The 25,320-nt window shown below is 37.1% G+C and overlaps 1 protein-coding gene across 1 annotated transcript in view; it reads left to right on the top strand.

Moving 5' to 3' along the window:
* sorcs3 (sortilin related VPS10 domain containing receptor 3) overlaps positions 1-25,320 on the top strand; it is a 199,214-nt gene that overhangs the window by 104,470 nt on the left and 69,424 nt on the right. The window contains exons 3-4 of the mRNA XM_036524445.1: positions 2,779-2,878; positions 12,993-13,151. Of these exons, the coding sequence (XP_036380338.1) occupies positions 2,779-2,878; positions 12,993-13,151 (259 nt within the window). The remainder of the gene's footprint in view (positions 1-2,778; positions 2,879-12,992; positions 13,152-25,320) is intronic.

The following is a 25,320-nucleotide window of genomic DNA, read 5'->3' as shown; positions in this document are numbered from 1 at the left end:
CCCTGAAGTTGCTCTGTGTGAGTCTGTGTTTATAAAGGCTGTCTTCATAAGTCAGAAATAGGTTTTTAATCGACAAATGACAGACAGGTTTCCTGAAAGTATGCGGGAGAATTGAGCTTATGAAATATAATTACCTAATTGCAAATGGATACCATGCAGTAATTAACCTTTGTGATACATAAATGTAGTGTTTCTGAAACTGTCAGGTAACAGATTATTTCCATGACTAAATTATTCATTCAGATATGTTCAGACAACTGAGTGCTTTTGCTTTACTGTTGTTTTTTACTGTTTATTTTTTTCTCCTTCCCATGACCACTGAATACATGTGTTCAACTGCCTAGCATAACTGTATCAGGTACAAGGGGATTATTTCATGCCATTCTGGTTCAACCTGTGAAAGGCTGATGAGTCGGACAGGCAGTGTGGAGGAAATCCAGATGGCTGCATAATCCCATGAATAAGATGCAACATGTACACCAAAGTTCAAGCATACCACCCTCTCTTTCACACACTTGTTCAAACAAGCATTCTCTGTCATCAAAACTTCCAGAAACCTCCGGTGGTAAAAAGACCTCAAGTCTTCAGTATGGTTTTAAGTATCGGAATTTAAAATGAATCATCCTCCATGCTTCACATTGCTGAATTATAGGTCTAACACTGGGGAATGATGAGTCGTTTTTGACATTATAATTGACATCAGCTGACCAGAAAATACATCCAGCCATTGAGATAAAATCGGTATATATTTTTATTAAGCAGTTTTATTATTCAATATTTTGCTACAAAAATGTTCCATTTAATATAATTTAAAATAAGAATGCAATTGTCATATTTTTCATATTTGTCTCCAAATAAATCAATTTGTAATGAAACAGACTGGGATCCAGATGCGGTTACAGGTTTTAATGACAGAATCAAAAAATGTGGTCGGGGACAAAACAGGTCGGCAACAGGAATCAGAAGCACTCCAAACCAGAATCCAAAAACACACAAGCAAGGTCCAAAAACAGGCAAGAGGTCAAAACACAGGAATAACACGGTCGAATGGCAGAGAGCAGGCTTGGTAATGAATCAGGGAAACAATACCTCACAATGAGGCAGCTGATACTGAGTCCTTATAAAGGCAGGGCTTGATTGAAGGAATGGATCACAGGTGTGCTTGAGTGGGTGTGGCTGAGCCAGGCTGAACTGGGTGTGGCTGAGCTGGCTGACTGGGAGCGGGTGTGACACAATTCAGCTTTCCACTCTCCTCATGTTGTAAAATATGTCTTGGTGGGGTAACACATAACATATTTGCATGGCTAGTTGAGGCCTAAGGCTAACAGATTAAGACATTTAAAATCATTTCAAACACTTTTTCTCACTTGCAATAAAAAATTAGGTCTCTACTTTCCTATTAGTAAAAGAATATTGAAAAACCCCTAAAAACTCTAAATCCCTGCACAATTTCTGTTTCCGTTTGTTTCTCAAAGATGCCTGTACAAAACAACCTGAGGATGTGAGGGTCACATCCTGAGCAATGAATAAAGCTTTCAGTGTCTGATTGTTTTCATAAACACATTACCTCTCATACGGTACCACATATATGATCATGAAATTTACATCTACATCATAATCAGATTTACTTTTAGTATACTTGTATGTTGTTATATGTTGCGCTATGTGTGGATGGTAAGAAAAATGTTCACTGTTGAATACAGGTACTGTCCCCTAATTTTATTTTTATCACTGTGCTTATCAAACGTATGTACATGTACAAATACATGTACAGATACATGCAACATGTCGATCAGTTCTGTCTTGACTCCTACAAACGCGAAGATAGTCTTTAAATGGTCTCTGCTAACACAATGACGTAACAATGCTAACACAATATACTGTTCTTGAGCAGTATAACCACTGCACGCATGGCGTTTATATGTCGTGTTACATGTTCTACCAGGACAAAATAATAAATAAATTAATTAATTAAACAAACAAGAAACAAAAAACAGTTATTTTTCTTAGCTCAAAACATAGACAAATACCATTTGTATGGTAACATCATTTACCCTTTTAAGTGGGCTTCTACCTTCATTATTTTGTTTCATGGCAAAGAAAAACATACTAAATTCCTGGATTTCTTGTGTGTTTTAGATAAAAACCAAAATCATGGCCCTTAAGTCAGAGTATTTTGAGATCTGCCTTTTCTTCTGTGATTCCCCACAATCCCTACATAGTTACTACTCAAGTTGCCCCTGTGTTCTGCCAAAGATTTGCAAGGTTTTCTAGTTGTGGATCCTTCTGAGCTCTCGTGTAGCTGACTGAGCTAATTATTTGCCTAGTTTTGAAAGGTTTCACATTTTCCCTAAGATGTAAGCCAAGGTTCTTAACTCTACTCTCTCTGGGCTGCTGGGACATATTACTCCTCAGGCTATCCTTTCTGTCTTGGCCTTCTCATCTCTTAACTCAACTGCCAATTTCAAGCAATGTAACTGTAACCCTTTCCGGTGTAGCAAAAGCAAGAATATCCAAGAGACAAGGCCAGGAGTCTCTGTGCTCATCCCACTTTTTATGGAATAGAGCAGAATTGTATATACTGAGTGGCCTTTATCTTGTACCCAGCATTCAAATGCATAAAATTATTTTGATGCTTTTGGATGCTTTTAAAATTTGTACATTTACTTGATTGGACAGAAGTATATCCATACGTAGCCCTATTTTGCCCTAAGTAGGACTAATTAAAGTAATACTGTATTAATATGATAATAATGAATCACTTCAATTCATTTGCAGGTCAACAGACTATGGAACCACTTATGAGAAATTGAACGACAAAGTGGGGCTAAAGAGAGTGCTGAGTTACCTGTATGTCTGCCCAACCAACAAGAGGAAGGTGAGGCTTTTTTTTCATTTTCCATTTTATAGCAATCCTGTGTCATACAAGTTACACAGTGATACAAGGCAAATTATGTTTCATATATGTATATTTGATAATCCATACTCACAACTTCTGTTGATGAATGTTGACATTTACTATGTTCTTTCATTTTATTGAGTAAAATACATTAGAAAAAAAAACATGTCATGATTATGATCATATATACATTAACATAGTCCAAATTAATACTCTGTATAAAATATTTTAAAATTGGTGGCCTCCATAAAATTTTATGATGCTAACACTAAAAAGCAGAGACCTAATGTAAAGGTTGTCACATACACAGTTCATTTAGTGAAACAAATGACAGTTACATGTTGACATTAGTTATTTATGGTGGGGTCAGCAGTGTAAATTAGTGCTTAATGAACAGGACATGAAACTAGAGGGTTTTAAGTTTGAATCAAGGGTAATGTACTGTTTTTGTACTAAACCTGAACTGCTTCACTGTAGATTTAAACTTTATTTAAAAAAAAAAAAAGATGTAAAAAATAAGCACTAGAAGGTGGCATTTGTCAAAACATGAGTACAACATAATGTTCTGAGCACAAAATATTGCTGGTCAAATAATTCCTACGTTACTTGCTTTTCATGCAATTAAAATTTCACGACGCAATTTTCACACTACAGTTGCGCACCGCTCCTCAGATAGTTTAACAATACGCCACGTTCAATTTTTAATGCACAGTGTTGCATTATGATGTTTTTCATGCTCCTTCAATTACATGGAATGTCTCAACGTGCGAGCAGTAACATGTCAGCCGAACAGAGCCATGTCCCTGCTTGATGGCAGTGCCATGTCAGAGGGCTTGTAAAATACAGTACTGCATTGCAGTGTTATTAAAACTGGGCTGCATCAATTTCACTAATCATAGGAACTACTGCTTATTCTGACTTGCTTACATACTCTGCCATGCCTTTACGTCCCTCAGTGACATACATGAATCATCCTAGGACCTGTAGAAAGAAGTGGCAATCATTCATACACTACAGCAGGAACCCGGAACGCTACCTGCCTGTGCTATGCTGAAAAGTTCTCAATGATATGCTTGTAATTTTATTTACCATCATGTATACCTATCTGGATGGATGTCTTCACCAATATGTTTTCAATTGGTCTTTGTCTCACAGGCATTTTAAAGCACTTTGTAAAATCTGTCCATAAATTTTGATGTGAACTTGTTTGCATGCAGAGAAACGAAAAAGAGAGACGAGCCCGTAGGACTGGGCACATTACCTTCACAGTACAATAGTCATGGGAGAGGTCTGATTACCTAATGCGCCTGCGTTCAGTTTGACAGTATCAACACTGATGCTCGCTAGGATCTGTAACATCAAATCTATATGCTGTTCAAAATTCTGTCTTATCTACAATCCTGAGCACTAACGCGGTAATGCATTTTAATAATAAAACAAGAGCTAGCGACACGATGGAGAAAATTTGGTGCTGTGGTGCTGCAAGCATGCATGTCTGTAGCACTTCCATATGGTTATTGTCAGATGTGTTTATGCTACATTATGCATAGGCTCTGTACTTATCCATAAGGGATCCATTCCTTTATACCTTTGCTTATTTCATGCTTACCCTGCACAGCTGGTCTGCATGCATCAGCACATCTTCATACATGACTGCCTTGGAAGTTTCAGGCTTGGCCCTGCAGATTTTTCCTGAACCAATTTCTGTTAACATGCGATGAACCACTGTAGGCAGCATGGTGTCACTGCTTTAAGAGCGGTAGTTACAGATTTTAGCAGCTGTGTTAATCGGTAAGGTATTAGCCTGGGTTTTCTACTCTCAAGACTTATGTCAGGTGTATCTGTCCAACCCCAGGGGTCAAAACGGTGATGATCATCCATTTTTAGCCTCTCACAATAAACCTCATTGTTGATTCTGAAATAACTGAGACACATGCTTGATTATCATGTGTATTTTGAGTTGCCACAGCTTGCTCCGTATCGCTTCTAGGCAATGGGAGGCAGGGTGATCTTATGACAGTGAGGTGTACGCTGATTGGCTGTAGTCCAATGAAAGTTCTAGTTCCTGTGCAATTACCAGCATGCTAATACTTGAGGCAATGAAGTCAAATTAGTCAAATAAAGCAGATACTTAGTGTGACAACATCAGCTGAGAAAAAAAGGTGTAAAATGTAGTGTTATGTTTCCTTTGAGGGAAATGGTTATGCAAGTCTTGTCTCCTGATTACCATCTCGTTTCACTCCTAAATAAATAGATTAAACATAGATAAACACAATACATCTTTCCCTCTTGTCTCATCTTTCAGCTTTTCATGTTGAAATGCCTGCATGCCTGTGGGCTTTGACAGGGCTTGGGTAGCATTAGTTAGCATGGCTTATGAACAATTAAAAAGGACATTGCTAGGATTAGTTTGCATGAGTGTCATCACAAAAGAGCCACACCACAAAAGGGCCACACCACCTCTCCTCAGTTTGACAAAGAATATTGTACATTTTGTTGAAATGTTAAAATCAAATACTACATTTAAAAAGGTGTAAGACGACAGTAAGATGGTTGACCAGGCACTGAATTTGAAGCCTTTTTAGAAGTATTCAGATTCTGTTTTGGGAAAACACAAAGGTTAATGAACTCATCTGTGAATATCTGCAGTCCACACTGGCAGTTTGCCCAGAGAAATTGTGAGGCTGAATGAATATATACTCGCAGTACAAGAAGCACAGCAGGTCAAACGCTCCCCAAATGCTGTGTGTTCCATGAAAGCGACTTTGCTGCCTATAAATTAGTTTTATGAGTAGTTATAAACTATATATTTATTACTGTTTATTTATCCAAAATTCAGAAAGAAACACATTAACTGCCATTCATTTCTCAAGCTTGATGAATTAATAACAAGGACCATACCACTACAAAATTATCCACAGTGTTCTGTTTATTTAAGTGAGGAAAACCAGAATGGGAATAATGAACACTAGTGTACATTAAATGACATGTGAGTATTAGAAAAAAATCATGCTTTTGTGTACATTTTATCTTAAATCATTTGTGACCAAATTACTGAACCAAAAGTGAAGAGATTTGAATGTTTATGTACAAATAAGTTTGAATGATGTGGCAAATGGCTTCCCAGGGTTCTCTGCAGTATTTGCTGTATTAATGTTAATGATGTTTTACCTGACACAATTGTATTGTTAAACATTATTTTTGGATAGCGCACAGCCTTGAAAATGGTCCATTAATCTCTTCACTAATGGTGGCATACAGCACTAGTACCATTAAATATGGTTCACACATACATATAAAAATGCACTTAAGCCCCACCACACGCACGCACGCACGCACACACACGCACACACACGCACACACACGCACACACACAAACACTTTTGAAACTGAATCACATTATTTAAAGGCTATTCTGGGTATTTGAATGTTTTATTAGATTTATTCCTACATAACTGAGTTTATAGTTTTAATGTAATTGTTTTATTATCATTTGTTTACTATAAAGGTTTCGCTATAAAGGTTTCTTAAAACTGTTTTTACTGTATACACAATATGTTTCTTGATGGATGAAGAGTTGTATCATGACTTCTACCCACTTGTGCTAATGCTTGCCAGTATTAGCACAAGTGTGTAGAAGAGTCAAATAAAAATGAAAATACCATATCAGTTACAACACAGACGTGTAAACTTTGTGCTTTTTGGCCATGCATCTGAAATAATCTTTACCACCAAGCCGAGAAAACTCTTTTCTGAAGTGAATTATGTTGACTGTTAGTGACCTGTACTGCACACCAGCCAGAAGGTTGGAAGAGAGGCTAAACAAGTGTCTGCTGTGGTCTTTTTTGCCTTTGCTGTAGTGCGTGTCCAGTGAAAATGCACTGTTGGGTTGGCAGCAGTAGTAACTATTCTTTCCATCTTGTTATTTGCTTTGGTTGAACTGGTGCTGTGTCAGGCAGAGATTAAGAAGGTCAGAGCACTCTCTCTGATTGCCTTGTAAAGTTGAAAGAATATTTGCTTCTGGCCTTTGATGATTTGATGGGCTACCTGACCACTGATATTGAGAAAATTACTAGCTCTTTTTTTCTTGAAGCCCACAATGATCTTCTTTATCTTCTGAATGAGGAATACAAGGTTATGACCTGAGCACCATCTCACTGTCTTCACAACTTCTTCCCAGTATTCTTGTTTCTGGTTGTGGTCAGCCCTGTTAGGGTGAATTCAGTGGTAAATATGAGAATTTTAGCTGACTTTTAGAGCATTTAAAGTCATTAGTAAACGGGCAGCACAATGTGGAGGAGAGAACAACCCCATTGATGTGCCAGTATTTAAGGTGCAAGGTTTGGAGACATTGTTGTTAAGTTTGCAGTAGTTGGCATCTGTCCAATAAAAAGTCCAGGATGCAGACACATATTGATTTATCAATATGTAAGTCTTTCAGCTTGTCAAACAGTTAACAGCAGTGAAAGAGTGGTGAAAGCCTGAAGTGTTTAAATATATATTTTATATATGTGTGTGTGTATGTGTGTGTGTTGTGTGCGTGTGTGTGTTTGGGGACTCCAAGTACTGTTGGATAAAGTAGTGGTAAAATTTATAACTTTAGTGGATCAAGCTGCAGGATTGAGACAGATTTCAAGAATCGAAGGGTCAGGTATTGCAACTAGCATGAGTGGTTGCAATCCTACACTGCATTTGGACTGTTTTCCTTTTGGGTTTTACTGTTATTGCTACGTCATCATTCACAAGTAGATGTTTGGTACCAAAACAGACAGTGCCCACTCTCCTAAGCTTTGGGCCATGACCATTTGCAGAGTTGAATATGAAAAAAAAAGAAAGTGTTGACAGTGCTTGGTGGTGTGGGGGCTCCAGTGGCACAGAGGGCCTACCACAATTGGACCTTCTGCTACTCCTTAGTACTGGCACTGTCTGAAACTGTTATTTATGTATTCTTTGCCAATTTATCCTCCCTAATCCTTCCTTTTTGAAAGCTTACTTGCTTCCAAGAGAAAAGCAAATGCCACAAAAAAGCAAAGAAATATTATTCTCCTATGTCACTGAAATTTATTTTTAAAATGATGTGGATACTCAGATACACTTCTGATATACACTACCCATATACTACCCACTACCCAGACCATGTCCTATGGCTTTGTTTGTGTTCATTGTAAATATACAGGGAATGTATCTGTCTCACACACACCTCTGGTTTTATGGCTGAGAGAACAGGTCTGCATTCTCTTCTTCTCTGTCTACAAACTCCATACTGCAGCAAGCAAAATTTGCCATACTCACAAAACACTTGGAATTGGTCCCAATACTGCTGCAGTTATAGCATGTGGTGGATGAACACCCTGTCCCTTAGCCTTTGTATCTGTCCGATGAATGAAACAGATTTTTGAACATGGGCCTACATGGCCACATACACGGCCCCATTTATGCGAGATTGCTTTGGCATGGAAGCACGTTTGACATACATTTTCTCTCACCAGTCCTACATGAGATGGAGCCCAACCTTGCAAAAACAAGCTTCCAGGAGTTAAAAAATCAAATTATTATCTGAATTATTTAGAAAGTTTTAGAACTGTGCTTAGTCCCCATTTAAATTATGGATTTTGATTTAGAGGCCCAGAAAGTATACACAATCATGGGAAGAGTGGGCATGTTAATGGCTGAATTTGCTACACATGAGGCATTCTCTTTATCGCTCCGTAGCTCCCACAGAGCATTACAATTGATCAGCAGTGGCATGATTAATTTCCAATGTGTCATCCAGTTTCTATTGTTTGCTACTTCAGATAGCTCTTGCTTGCTTTCACAGACAACGTGTAGTGCATTTTTGTGCAGTGCATTGAGATAAGTCCTTTACACCCAACTAGTTGTAGCTCAGAAGATAACCTCTTGAGGTTATCCCTCAACCCTGTATTGATTTTGCTTTTTTACTTACCACAGTGCATTGTTCTGTGAAGGCACATTTGTTCACATGTAGTGTACATGATAAGCAAATGCACATAATTACAGACACTTATTCTTTACCATATCTTAAAAAAATGTGGTTTCACATCTAGTTTCATTGTCTGTGGTTTCATTGACCAGCAACAGCTATGGAACTTTTCCCTCTGTCATACAACTAAGTTGTCATTTTATGTAATGAAAAGTCAATTTAAATGTTAAATAAGAATGTGATATCTTGAATTATGTTTTGTGGAATAAAATTTTCTGTATGCTATAGACCTTCACATACAAATAAGTGTTGACCTCTTACAAGAAAACGCACTGCCCATTGTAACAGGTTTGTAATTTTCCATTATATGATGGCTCAAAGGTTAGAGTGTATGCCAGAACATGATCATTACTCATACTGTCTATTAAGTTGACTTCATCCCAATAAAACAATATTGTAATTACTTTTTGAATACGTGTGCAGAAACACATTGTTACATAATAACCAAAGTAAGTACCATGGACTAGAACTGGTTGAGCAGTTTTTGTAAGTGAAATTACACAAACCACACAGCTGTTTCCCCCAATAGGTGCCATGATCTTCTTATATAAAATGTGTTGTTACACATGTAGATGTGTTACACATGTAGATGTGATTACCATGTACAAGATTAATAGAAAGTGTTATCAAACAGAAGATTAAATAATAGAATGTCAATGTCGCTTTAAGTAAACACATTTTGCTGTACTTCACAGCCCCTCTATCCATGCAGTGTATTTCAGTTCAACATTAAAATATAGAATAAATACAGTAGGCTTTTAAGACTGCATCATAGCTGTAATCAAAACACCTACTCATTTTGGTGGATGTCCTGTTATATAAGTTATTTATAGTTTGCTTAATGGAATCAGAAAAATATCTTGCATGACTCATACTTTACATAGGTTTACAAACATTCTCAGTCATAACAATATGTCTTGTTCTACGTATGTATCACAGAAATGTAAATCTAAAACATTGACTTGAAAATACTAAAGTGCTTTATTTCATTAAAATGAAAAAGTGGTAAAAAGCACTTTGATAAGCACGAATCTAATTCACTTTTAGTGAGTCCTAATTTACAGTTAGATAAAATATGTGAGGTGATTAATCAAGGTTTTAGTTTTGTGTATATGTGTGTATGGGGGGGGGCATATAGATATTTATTCTTTGGGAATATTGTGTCAAACACAGCTTAAAGTAACTCCCCTATATGGTTTTTCATGTTTTGCCGTTTTTGTGGATCCTCAGTTATACTGCTTGCTTTTTCCTTTCCCCTTATCTTGAATATCTGGTTAAACCACATGCCACTTATTATCTGACTGATTACAACCTAGGTTACACCCAATTTGATTTCTGATTCTTTGCAATTTGATGGAAGCCACTAATACTGTATGGGTGAACTTTTTTTTATTACTGATGAATGTAACTGATTAAAAATGTTGCATGTCTCTGACTGATTTTACACCCATGTTTTTGCACAGTGACTTGAAACTGGTAGAATATAACTTGCTTTTTCATTTTATTTTCCAAGAACAAGTACAACATTAGTATTTCGCTTTATGATAAGGAATACATTTTATTCCAGTTATATTATACAATTTTTATTAGATAGTAATATACCTAACATATGGCAATTTGTAGGATCTGCATATCCTACAATCTAATTTAGCCTGGGGAATTGTGAACACTTCTTGACAACAAAATTTAAGAATTCTCGGTGCAGATCTGATATTCATTTTAAATTGGAGCCAAACATTGTTGTTATATCAGGACAGTTATTCTTATCATGCACAGTGAACCAAACGAGTAGAACGTAACAATAACATATATCGATGCATTAATATAAAATTCTCAAGTATAGGCATTTCTATTGCCTTTCCAAGGTAAATAGAAGGGAAGACTACTCTACTACATTGAGTATTCATATAATATATTACTACAAATGCCAAGAGGCCCAGGTCCACAGCCATGTCTCAGGTTTGATTAGGGAGCAGGATATTTTAAGTTTGTTTGGAGAGAGCAGAACCATCAAGGACTTTCAGCATTTGCACATTCTGAAGTAGAACCCTGACAGAGAAATCAAGACAGCAAGGTGAAAAGTAATTTCCCTTCATAATAACTGGTGTCGCTTAATACAATATTATGGAAAATGATTAGGCCCTAAAAACTATAAATTACATCTGACAAGCCTTAAGACGCGTGGTGAAATAGGGGCTCCCCTGCCATTCCCATGACGATAATGAATGGCAAAATCGGAGGCCCTGGCCAACAAAAAACTGGCTGAGAATCTGCAGGCTGTTTATTGGCTCTTAATGAAAAACAATTTATCTAAATCACCACCAGGGAGGATTCGTAGTTAAAGCCCTGGAAAGAGGGGTGGTATTTTTGTCAGTGACAAATGTGCTGCTGTTTTTCCAATTCAAATCCTGTTGAGAAAAGAAAACACAGCCGTTTGTGCTTGTTACTACTGCAGCCTATTCTCTTTCTTCCAGAGTCCGAGTTTGGCGGTTTAATTTTTTTATTAAAGCCAGGTGTCAGTTTGTGCTGAATTTTATTAAACCGGAGAATTAAAGCATATTTTTCTGTCAAGAATGAATGCTTACTTTGAATGGAAGCTATTGATTGGAAGGGGAAAAAACAAAACAAAAACGCAAAGATACCAAGATACACACACACACACACACACACACACACACACACACACACACACACACGTTTATTTTTACATATCTCAAATATATCTCAATCACTCAGCTATTTAGTGTAACCATACAGAGTGATGCACTGGACAGACAAGAAGGGCAATCACTTAAATGAGGCACTTGTCAGATTCTAATATTAAACTTGGCCTCTTTTCTCTTTGAATGCATGTTACTGAATGATGGGATACAATTACTTGTCAAAACAATGGAATTGCTACATAGTGTTTTAGGGCGTGCACCAAACTAGTTTTCCCAAACTGTTTCAAATACCAAATTTTACCACCACTACAAAAACATTTTTGAGTTCCTGCAGTACACCTCCATAAGAATGATTCATGTATGTTGCATAGCAAGAGAGTTTAAGGTTGGAGGATGATGTAGGTTACAAGCACACATTGCATTTCCCCCTTTTATCCTCATTTTTATTTGCTTTAACATCTCTCTTCATACATATGCGGTGATATATTTAAAAGAAATACTTCGTGTAATAATGTATATAATATTGTTTCTAAACAATACAACCAGGTATATTTTGTAGTTTTCACTAAAAGAACACTAAAACTAGCCGGCTAATTATTCATCATAAGTTTTAATACTCTTTCATTGTAATTACTGAAGAGTTCAAAGAAAGCGGCCATCTTTGGTGGCCTTTCCCTTATAATACAGTGGCTGTCATAATCCTGGTAAATCCTTGTGTCTATTTGAGAGATGCATTTTTCCCCTATTCTATCAGCTAAAACCCTTTTAACATTGAAGAACGGATTGCAAATATTTAATCATCTTTTTTTCTGACAACTTTTTCCTTTATTCTTTTTATTTAAGTCCAAAGTTATAATGTGTATCAGAAGTTTTCTTTCGTTAAGTGGACAAGTTAGACAAGCAGACATGTGGGAGCTGTAGTTTGTGTCATACAGTCATACAGTTATTGCTATATGTTGCCTTAAAGTTATGTTGACTATTAACATAGTCATGATCATTACCTATCATTAGCTTTGAATGAATAAGCATTAATTAAGCTAACAGCATTATACATTATTCACGTGAATTGTGTCGTGGTGAAAACTGTGTAATAACATATGTTTGTTTTTCATTTGCTTCCTTTATTTGTGTTATTTGTCACTCCTTATTTTTATTTTTGTATTTCCAGTAGTGTGTGGATAGAAAATTGCATCAATACCACATATGTGCTCAGCATTTACAATAGATCATTTCTGTACAGGCAGAGATATGATGTGTTTCAATCCTGAACTATATATTTTTAATCTAAATCAAATCTACTATTTGGTTTAAAAAAAAAAAAAAAAAAACAAGATAAGAAAGGTTACCAAAAGACTTTCTCTGACAATGCTGTCAAATCTGTAGAGGAGATACCTACTTTTTTCTCAGTCTGTCTCTCTGTCTCCTTCAGATAATGGTGCTAAGCGACCCAGAGCTTGAAAGCAGTATCCTGATCAGTTCAGATGAAGGTGCAAGCTATCAGAAATTCCGTATGAACTTCTACATTCTAAGCTTGCTGTTTCATCCAACACATGAAGACTGGGTTTTGGCCTACAGCCATGACCAAAAGGTAAGCGCTTTGATTTTCATTTGCTGTTTTTTAAACCATTGGATGGAAGGGCAGGCAGAAAGGCACATGTTGTTTAAATTCACTGGCAGATTATTAAAAGTCACAGTAAAATATGTTTGATTGTGAAAGGTTGTTTGGTGATCTGCTTGCTATGTATGTATTCCCAGTGTGAGATTGTGCATTGCCAATAAATCACGTCTTGGGCCTGAATACCCATGCATTCAATTAATTAAGTTCTGTTTTAAGTTGGAGCCAATGCACATTCACTGTTCAGAAATATTTGTTTACAAATATGGGGCCAGCATCTACTTTTAGTCAGGCATAAATTGCTCCATGAAATGTGTTATGTCCGTTTTTTTTTCCGTCTGTGTTGTTTATATACTATTTTGTTGGTCTTTAAATCACTCCCAAGTTGCAATTAGTGTATTCATGGAAACTAGCTCCATTTGGATAGGTCATGAATTTCATTTTAAAAAGTCTGTTGGGATGTCCCACTTCTGGAAAATTGGAAATTGGGAAAACTGGAAAATTCTTTTTTAGACTGGTGGAAATGCGTTCCCAGCCAATGACTGGCCCATATTCAGTTTTAAAAGCTGTTGTATTGCCATTAAACTACAGAATGTAATAGCAGAGGCACAAGCAGTGCTGTGTATGGATGTAGCCGCAGTGAGAAATGTTTCAGGGTGATGGTGGTGTTCGGGGTTTGGGAGCTTTTAAATGACTGAGCATTTAAATTGGCCAGCTGGAGTTTTTTGACAAGAGCAAGGCGACGTCACAGCAAAGTAGTTTGGATTGTTCAGTTATTCATGAAAAATACTGCCTGTCCTCCTTCACACTGAAATTGAATGTGACTGCATTTGGTTAGAAATATGTGAGCTGTGAATCTACCTGGGAAAAGCTTGAATGCCTTTGAAAATCCAAGAACAACGGAGGTCCACCTATCACATCTTACATCAGTGGACTTGAAATATGAGGCCAGGAGGAGAGAATGCAGCCCCACCTCTTCAAATGGTTTCTTGTATTTGCTGTATTGCATTTTGGAACTGTGGGTACATAAAGCAGTGAAATAAGATTCAGAATGCTGAAGCTTGCAATCATTGATTGGAAGTCTTAATCTCTCCTTGTGAATATCGTTTAATGATTAGGTGTGCATCGGTCACAAGTCTTAGAGTTTTCCTTTGCTGCATTGAAAAACACTTTCTTTTTTGTTGTAGCTTTAAACTCACGACCTGGAATACGACGTTGCCTCTTCTGTGTATCCATACATGTGTAATACCATTATGCAGTTTGTTTAAATGCATGTTTAATGCCCTCATTGTACCCACTGCATCAATATACAGCATATTGTGATGTTAATGTGACATCATATTTAAAATAACATACATTTGAATGTTTGATTAAAATAGTATGAGGGCATTTGATATTTGCAAAGACTATCAAAAAATGAATAATTTATGTAACAACTTTAGGTCTCATTTTTACATCAGAATTGTAAGGCTCCCAAAGCACAGTAAATCCTCAGTTGATATGGCAACCAGATTGCCAATGTGGCACTATCAGTCACATAAAGATCAACGTGAAATGGTCTCAAGAGGAAAGCCTTTCATTTGGATCTGTATAGGATTTAGTGTAGGAAATGCACACACAATGAGACAGGAAAGCACGAGTCTGAGGGTGAGATGCAGAGCAAAAGAAAAAAAAAATCCAGCTGAAATGAAAGAGGAGTTATGAAAATGGTGCAGTGGCTCAGAATGTGGCAAGTGAAGATTTAAAACAGATGGGCCAGGCCTGCAGTGGCATGGAAGGCCTATACTGTAACAGCATTGTCAAAACAGCAGATGGGCGAGCATTTCAAAATAGTCTGTGTTACAAGACAACACACAGATTTTAGAAGGGTACTCATGAAATATTTTGTTTTGAGTCCATTATTGTTCATTCTTGTGGTTTTCTTTTTATCTTAGGACATGTTTGCTTTTTTGTATTCATGAACTGAAATATAAGGGACATCTTCAGCAGAAATCTTGATTTAGATTGCCATTTGCCCTAGTTGTTATTACCATCTGTCTCAAGAGGACAGTCAGCATTACCAATAGTAAACTCTAACCAAAGGCTTTGGTCATCTCATCTTTAATGCAACCTTTATGCTTTTCTAAACCAAGGCTTTAAAGGTGAAAGTTGTCAGGTGGCTTTTGTGGTTATGGGTGAAGACTGACATATCTGTGTTGATCAGTAAGCCTCTGTTTTTTCTCTTTGCATGTGAAGAGGTGGGTCATTTCATTAGATTTGTGAAGTTTATGAAGTTGCAGATGTATTGATACCCAGCTCGTGAATCGTGGTTAAAAGCACAGAACTCCATTGTATGCATGTCAAAAAGTGCATTAACCAAAATGGTTGTATTGATTATGTTGATATCATTACTGAAATTAAGCAAAAAACATTGCTTCAGAAAGAAATGGAGCTTAAATTCTTACTCAGTTTTGGGGCAAAGCAGGGTGTCATTAGACATTAGAAAACTGATATCAAATATTAATTTCCAGAGACAGGTTGTAATTATTTTAGTCCCTTTTTACCATCAGTATTATCTGGCTTCATGCCAATAATGACATGCTGTTGATGAAAAAATATGTATGAAAGGGATTGGCATATGTCCTTTTTACAAGTTTATTTTGGTATTTATCTGACAGATAGCCAGCTCTGTAGAGGTTTTTTTTTGCCTTCTGTTAATTCCCAACCCTGCATATGAACTCCTTCCAACAGAAGTCAGAACCTGTATTTCAATCATACAGAAGGCTGACATTTTCTTTTGCAAATAGGATCAGCTAGATGTCACTGCCACCCTCCCAGTGTGTCTGTAGGGAAGACAAAATGAGGACATGATGGATTTACTGCTAGAGAACTGACCCACGCTGAACCTCACAGTCTATGGGTGTTTGGGGATGTTTCATTCATCTGCCACTAGCATGATCTTAACTCTGCAGTGTTATTACTGGATTAGTAACTACCATTTAATTGAACACTTGTCTTAAATAAAAATATGTGCACTCTTAAATTCCCTGAGATATATACTGTGACACACAGCTTACACAAATACACACACATTACTTATGACATGCACACACACACACACACACACACACACACACACACACACACACACACACACACACACACACACACACACACAACTTTGAAACCGCCACTGTTTATTCTCATGTTTATCTGCTGCAATTAAGGAATGAATAGTCAATCTAGATCGACCTTTGGGGAAAAAAAAGTCAAGGAGTGGAGGAATGGAGTTGATTGTTTTCATTAATACAAAGTAAATAATACTGTGGTTGAAATGGTTAGACTGTTTTCAGTGGTCTGCTCTGAAGGTTGGGTCATGGTACAGTGGAAAGAGGCTTTTCAGAAGCATGCAACTTACAGTATTGACATTCATTCAAGGGCACATAGAGTTGATCTCTGAAAAAAAGATTATCATTTAACAACACTATCTAATAGAAGCTTGAATTAATTTTCAGTCCTCTGAGGAATGTCAGTAAGTGTTTGAAAATTAAATCCAGGAAAATCGTAGGCTAAGTAGATGGCCCCAGGGATGTTCTGTTGGTTTTGAGATGGCTTATTGTGACTCTTTCTACGCTTAGTAAACATACCTCAAGTCTCTCTGTGACAGTGGGAAAAAAAGGGCTTTTCCTTCTAGCTATGCCTTTGAAAAGGTGCAAAACAAAAATGTTATTTTATTCAAGCACATGAATAACTTGGATAAAGATAACCTTTCTTGCAGAATGGCCCATGTCCCTGTGTAAATGGCATTGCATATTGTTCTGTGTGCGTTACGTTCTGACTATGTCCAAGGAAATATCAAAATGAGGCGGGAGTGATTTGTTGTATAAAGAGAGACTTTAAAGGTCTTTAATGGTCCTTACAAATGTGCTTTTTACATTTTCAGTATACAGTATGCCACAATACACATTCACTGAGTTTCTTTTTTTTCTCACTTCTCAGAGAATACCCTTAGGTACCCTTGAAGTAAAACCTATTCTCTCAGTATGACGATAATACAAGCTTATTAGGACAACGTATGTAATTAACTAATTGGTGTGCAATTATCAGTCGCCGAGTGTGAAATCATAGGGACTTCCATTAGAAAATGGCACTGTTCAAATAAGCTGAGGATCAAAGATTTATAGAGGGAAAAACTGCTGCATTTCCAGAAAGCTAGATGTAATTTTCACCACCGCCTTCTCCCAGTTCTACCCATTGCACACCCCCTCAATCCCCCTAATGATCGTAACTTGCCTGGAACACCATAAATCTGATCAATGGTGGAAGTAAGTGTCTCATCATTATGCAGCTGTACTAGAGCACTGGCAGCACACCACTGTATGCCCCGAGGACAGCGGCTCTTGTTCCATTTCAATCTTATTTTCATAAGATGTTTATCATATTTTTAATTGTATGATGTCTTAATGCCATATTGCTTTTTTCTATAATTGGTTTTAGTTGAATTGGTCTCCTTGGCTGAGTGATGGGGAGGAGGGCTTGGCATAAGAGGCTTCCTGGGACATCATCATGTTAGAATTTTGTTATCATTTTGTTACCATAACATACTGATTTGCTTATACTGCAAATTTTTTTTGTTGTTTGGGCATACATGTGTTTGTGAGATATTTGTCAATAGTATATTTTCACAGATTGTCTTTAAATTGCACATATTTCCATTACATGTAGAAATATAGGCTATATATAGACAAATTTCTCTTACTACTGCAAATACAGTATATAATATTTTAAGATAACAGCATACTGTATTTGTTCATCCTCATAATTATTACTTTAGCACACTGTAGCATATAATAATGCCATCACTTAAATTAAAGCTCACCTATTTATGTATACTAAATGTGACTAAATAGATCTCATAGACACATAGACACAGTTTGTTTCTGCTTACTGCAATTCACTTGAAGTGCTTTCAAAAGGATTGAGAATAAAATGACATACAGTGAAAACGAAGCTATAGTTATTGTAGCTTAGAACAGTTTAACCAGATTATCAGAATAAAATACCTAGTATAGTATACCTAATTCTGTGTTGTGCATTAGTCTTCTATAGATTGTGATGTTGGGAGTACTTTGTGTTTGCAGGAAGTCCCTTGTTGGAAGCAGTGCAGTGCAGTTGCAAAGTTTGCGCCTTCAATCCTGGCTCAGACCATACTGGTTCACAAAGGTTTTCATAATGCAGCATAATATTTCTCCTCCTGTCCTACAAACAGTGAATTCAAACCAATGTGAAATGGTTGCTGTGTTTCATTGAATCCATCAAGTCTGAAAATAAGATTAGTATAGAGCCACCGGTATGTGGTGTTGCTGACAGGGCTGTATATTTCTTATAGCTCACAGTGTGTTTGAAAATTACTTTCAACCAGAGGCAGGGAGGCTGGGAAGTGATTAGATAATGCATGGTGCTATTTTAAAATGTATGCGTTTGGCAGAGGAAGAACTTGCCTTTGTTCGGTCATGGGTAAAGTGACCACTGCATAAGCATCAGTGCTTCAGAGATTTGGTGTGAACTAAGCCTGCACATGTCACTGATGCTATGTAGGTACAAAACTAAAAACTCATTTCTATGCCCATGCATCATAACACCAAGTATTAAGATGTACATGATGAGTTTTTTTCTTGCAAATGGCTTGGAAATGATCCTGCCTATACCTTTTCAACCACCACGCCTGAATTGTTTAGTTGACAAAATATTTACTGTTCATAACTTTGAGAAATTCCAGCCTTGAAGTTATGGTTTCTGCTTATACAACTGTCAAGTTGAGTACCACAGTATTTGACTGATTTGTTTGACAATTCCCTTTAAGAATGAACAATAAATCACCCTAAACATTTTTCTTGCTTCCTAGAGCTTGCCTACAGTGCATATTTGTCATGTAGCATCAGCCATAAAGTATTTCTGCTGTTGGAGTGACATTATAAAGTTAAATCTTAGTGTTTGCCTTTAATGTTAGTTTGGATATAGTTCTCTAGATATCATAGACTAATTTTAAGTAACATATTACTTTGGTAACATGTTAAGCATTATAAGGCGTTATACACCTGGTATAATACATGAAAAAACCTGTGTGCTTTAGCAGGGCCGCATTAAGCTTCCCCGGGGCCCAGGGCTAACACACCTCCCGGGGCCTGATGTCCACAATTTACAACGGAAAACTAAAACCCAAGTAGCAAAACACGTTATTTGAACCAAAACCAACATTTGATTTGGGTTGTATTTTGGTGTTCAACAAAACTGACGTGTAAACGACATCCACCAAACGTGTTTATGGACACCAGTGGAAGGAACCCAATAAGAAACAGTTCTTAAACGTTCTAATCGGGTGTTAAATGCAACATTTAAAAATGAAAGCATCTGACACCGATTCCAACGTTTAACAAAGGTGTTGATTTGGTGTCAATTTACACCAACCGTGGTAGCCCAATAACAGACATGACTGACATGTTCTAAATAAGTGTTCTAAACACAGCGTTAAATAATGAACGTATCTGAAACCTATTTCTAACGTTTAACGGTGATGCTTATGTGGTGTGATTTTAGACAGAATACCGATGTGTTAAACGTTTCATAAATGTGTTTACCACATGTTGACACGATTCGGGTTGTCAGAATCGCGTACTGAATCTTTAAATTTCATGAGTTCTTTTTATCTTGCTGCAGATGACCACCCAGGCTACTTACGGTTGAGTTGATACAGGTAAACGTATTTCCCAAAGAGGTCATCAAATTGAACAGTTGTATAAAGGCTTGGTAAATAAGGAGGTTTTGTTATACAAAATACCTATATGCTACCAGGTAACATTTCATTTTCTCCTTTTTTGATTGCAGCAAAGTCCTCTGCTGCCGACTTGAAATCAAATGTGTCAAATGTGTCTTTGCAGCTTGCTATGCGCATAAGCCGCCTCACTCGCTCCTCCTCCAGACGACTTTGCAGTGCAGTCTTAATTTGATTCTGCAGAGAGAAGTCCCCCTCTGCTGGCAAGTTTTTAATTTATCCATTTTTTTATAAATTTTATTAGTCAAAAACCAGTAATTACTGGCTAACCGAAACCCTGGTCTGAATCAATGCAAGTGCCAAAGAACATTTTATCCTATTTTCTATTAGCTTCGTCAGACATCACTGTGAAGTGACTAGCCTGCAAACACCACTCTCACTGACCCTGACGATTAATTGTTGCGACAGGACAATGTAGGCTAATCTACAGGTGGGAAACTGGACTAAAATGTTCAGTATACAATCAAAACACCATAAAACCCCATTCAAAAATTCAATGTAATAGTCTGCTCCTGGGGCCCTCTAGTGGCCGGAGCCCTGGGCTGCAGCCCATGTTGCCCATTAGGTTAACGCAGCCTCGTGCTTTAGTTCTGAATAGGCACTTATCTAATCATTGGTGGAGAGGTTTTCACAAACTCACAAAATACCTGAGCCTGCTGGTACTGTATAAGCCACTTGGAGGGGAGCATAAATTAACTCTAAATAGCAAACTCTACATTATGACTGATAACTAGAACAAAATATGGCTCTTACTGTTCTAAATATATGTTTTTCTGAAAGCTGAACATATAATGACACAAAAAGAACATCAATTTACCTCAGCTATGTTTAGATAGCTAATCACAATTGTGTTGTCACACTCTGACATTCAGCATCCATTCAACAACATTGCTGTTCAGCGGCATATCAACACACATGGCTAATTTTGCAACTTAAATGCTGTTGAGAATCTGTCTTTACATTGCTATTCAGTCAGTTATTTAGAAACAACCCACGTTTAAAAAGCAAAGCAGAACTGGAATTGATGGAATGTAGAAAAGTTTAAATTTAAGTAAATTATTCCATACATTTTAAGGAAACATGGTATACTTCAGCCTGTGTGGGCACTGCAGCAGTGAAACAAAAAATGTGGTATTTAGAGTTGTTTTTCTTTTATGAGAGCAAAGTCACCTGAAATTCCTTCTTCTTTCTGAAAAAAAATTAAATTCAATGTTATGCAAAAGCAGGTGCTCCTACAGAGGCTCCGAGAATGAATGAGGCAAATGAAATAGCACAAACACAGCATTTGTGACAGGCCCTGGAGGGAAAAATATTTAGTCCGTTATGCACGGAGCATACTGGAATTATTCAGATGTGAGTGAATGTGAATCCAGGCCAGAAATGATACATTTGAAGGGCATAAAGGAATATCTAGAGTACAGCTGGCTTCCTGAGATTTAGAGATCATACAGAATGCGTGCCACCACATCTGTGAAGGTCTGTGGTATTTCTGAGGTCTTTTGACTGGAGTTATTGAAGCAGTGTTGAGAAATGCAACCTTAAGCACTGATTTGGGGATCTTTTGGGAAATACTCATTAATTGTGTTAGGGATGCAACCAACTAATTCAACGAATCCACCTCTATAGGGCTGGGGACCAAATCAAAGTGGTACATAGATGTATCACTATAGGGCTGCCAGAAATATAGCTTCACTGCGGTTCTGATAGGCGTTGGCATATTTGTGAATTGTTCTCTGTGCTCTTCAATATATTGAGTACCAAATCTTGACAAACACTGATTGCCTTGACTGGACATTAGAAGGAGTTTGATCCCTTGACCCCCTTGAGAAGTACAAAAATGGGTACGGTGAGAAAATCAAGATACCCATAATTCCACCTTTGGAAAGGACATAGCACATTAAGAAACAATAGGAATTTATTATATGCATGTACATTAACCCCATAGCAAACAGCTGCAATTCAGCAGTTTTAATACACTATAGTGTGTTTGTTACTTGCATGCAGTTTTCCAGGTATGTACCTTTAATTTAAAACATTACAAAAAAATAGATCAGCGCATAAAATTGTACCCCTTACATAATTACCTGTGTATCACATCTCCTGCTGTTGTATAAGCATTGACGGAGGCCTTTCGGAAATATTTCTCAGCTTACATTTCAGTTGTATGATTACCTTGAGTTCTCATTACTTTAATTGATGAACTCTTTTAAGTATGGCTACAACATAAGCTGATATTTTTGGTTTGCATGAATGATTAAGGTGCTCAGGTTATGAGGAGGTGTTCAGACAATGTGTCCGTGGTGAGAGGTGCTGAAGTAGCATTGTGTGTGTCCTGCTCTCCCCTCTGCTATGTGATATGACCTACAAGAGATGGGTGCAGGGTAGCTCCACAACTGCAGTGCATTCCTCAGCTCAATGAGTTTCCAGATGGCAGGTATCTTTAGTGCTTATCCTACTAGTCATTGGAATGAGACAGGTTACTCCCTCTGTGGTTCACTGAATCCACCATACACCCCAAAGCACTTCCACAGCTACTGATTTTCTAGTGGAACACAGTTAACGATGAGGCAGTCAATGCATTGGTATATTTTTCAAATGCTAATGGCATCATTCTGTGCTTTTGTGGAAATGGCAAATTAGTTTTTATAGCTTTGTGTAATGCTTAGCCATGGATGTGATTCCAAAGAGTGAGGAACGCTTGACTCACCGGGACAGTTAATGCTGAAGATGGAGACAGTATTTGTTCTGGTTGAAATGGCTGAAATGACATGGAAGAAAAAGTTGGTGAATTTGACACATGTATTCCTCAATCTGTAGCACTCTGTCATATTGCTGTAAACACTGTCAATGTGTGGTGGAAATTTACAAAAAATAGTCAACTTCTAGGAAGGAATATCAGTAAAAGTGGCAATAGTCATACATATTAATATCTGGCTTCAACACCATAGTGCAGGGAAAGATTAATAATGAGGAATTAAAGCTCAGGCAGTTTGTGGTTCTACCAGTGCAAAAATACACAGAGCCAGTCCTTACAACCACAAACTTCACACCTACAGTAAGAGAACTTGGTTTAGTTTGCAAATTAATCGATTCATTGAGGAGTTAGTGTGTCAAACTTCTAACATAAAACTGTGGTATCCTGAGTGATAATGAATACACTTGCATGAGCAAAGCATACACACTCTTTTGCACATAACAGAACAAAAAACACCACACAGTATGTGATTTTTTTAACTAATAAGGAGTTGGGTTGCCCTACACTTTCAGACATCTTCAGTCCTTCTTTGCATGTGGTTACAGGTTACAAGTTTTGAACTATTTATAGTGGGATGTCAGACCATTTTTCAAGTAGGAAGGTGTCCATTTCTTTGAGAGATGAGAGAAGTGGAAATTTAACGTGGGTGCTATGTTCCAGAACTGATCTGCTGATTGGGCATGGAAGGTGTTTGACATCATCCGTATGAAACCATTCTTGAATCCATTTGACATTGTGTATGGGGATGTTTATGTCTTTGAATATGGGAATATCTTGAGGAAACAATGTTTGCACCTGGTCAATTAAAATGGCTTTGTATTCCTTGGCCAGAATTCTACCATGCAGTGTGTAATAAGCTGACCCAATGAGTCTCATGAGATGGCTGCCTATACAATAATAGATCCACCACCATGTTTAACAGTTAGAATGTGGGCTGAAGGCTTCCTTTGGCTGTCTCCAAACATAAACAAATTCAAATGTTGAAAAAAAGAATAAAATAGGACTCATCAGACCATATTATTTTCTTCCATTGCTTAGACGTCCAGGCTCATTACACCACCCTATGCATTTGTTGTGCATTGGCCATGATTAAAAGCAGTTTCCGAATTGCATTCCTACCAGAACCCATTCAAGCTTCTGTTAAGAAAGGATCAAGGAGGTGTAGACACAAGTCTGTGGTAATTTTGAGGCTACTGTTTTGTGTTTTTGCAACAATCCTCTTAAGTGTCTGTTTATACCTGTCTATGAGCTTCAGCTTGTGACCACTATTCCTCATTCTTGTTGCAGTTTTTACTTGTTTGGCGTATGCTGGCATGGTTTTTGACACTGTTCCCCTTGACACATTAAATAATTTTTCTGTGAACGACACACTTGCAATTCAGAAACCACCTGTTTGACCTCTTTCAAAATCTGTTAAATCTTTCATATTGTTTAGAAACTCACATATTAAAGTATTGATTTTAAAATGTATATTATAGCAGAAACCTATTTACAATTAATATTGGCATTAATATGTGTATACGTGTAGATTAGTACTCTTCCCGTTTTATCTTTTCATTATTTTGTCTATTCCTGTACACGCACACACGCGCACACACACACACACGTGCAATTTTCAATGTAAAACTGTCTGTTGTTGTAATTTCTACAACAGTGTTTTCATCATACTGCAACTTTAAAGAATAATTAGGACGTGTTGGACACTTGATAGATGGTTTTGTGATCCAGTTTGAGAAAGCAAAGATTATGTGACCACTGCAAATTAGGGTTAAACAATGGACTGTCAACTAGTGTAATGTATACTGTCACTGTTGTCACACTAGTGTCATAAATCATATCATTTTTTTTTATTCTCTTGCCAGCAGTCAGTGATGTGTGATAATCAAAGATATCTTTGGTCTTTTAAATTTTCAGATATAATCAAATAATTAATGTGAATAGTATAAACTACACTTCAGTAATCTCATACTTACCATTTCTGAACTTACATTTTGACAACTTACGTGAGCTGTATTTTATATAGGGTTGTCTGTTTCCCAATGCTTTTTCATTAAGGCTTTGCTCTACAAAGCAGACTGAGCCATGCAACGAGAATTGTGCAACATGGTGGTAATCATTTATCATGCATGATTCTCAGTTCCTTTTTACTGGAGATAAACACCATGGTTTTATACATGTGGCTTTTTGCTTTTGCTTGTAGTCATAATGCAGACGTATATACTGTGACTAGTCACAACACAGTTGATTTCACTTTAGTAATTGATTTACCTTTATGTGAATATATTAGAGAGCAACAATTGTCACGCTGTAGATTAACTTTGATTCAGCATGTCTAAATACATACAGTTAGGCCTACCAAAAGCTACAATGTTTATTTTCTTCATTTGTCTATGGATTGTATATTTAGCTGCTTTATATAAAGTCTGAGATTTCAGCAGTTTGCCCAGTGGTCAGTATGTGTTATGCGAAGTAACCAACAGAGCTAAAGTATCATAGCATGTATCAAATCAGTGGGCTGAAAAGCCTTTTCAGTGCATAGGTCAGGTTTAATGCAGATGGTAATAAACTTGAATGCA

This window comes from Megalops cyprinoides, chromosome 1 (genome assembly GCF_013368585.1).
Source record: "Megalops cyprinoides isolate fMegCyp1 chromosome 1, fMegCyp1.pri, whole genome shotgun sequence".
NCBI lineage: Eukaryota > Metazoa > Chordata > Actinopteri > Elopiformes > Megalopidae > Megalops > Megalops cyprinoides.
Note: the sequence above shows the minus strand (reverse complement) of the source record. Positions and strands in the feature narration are given on the sequence as shown.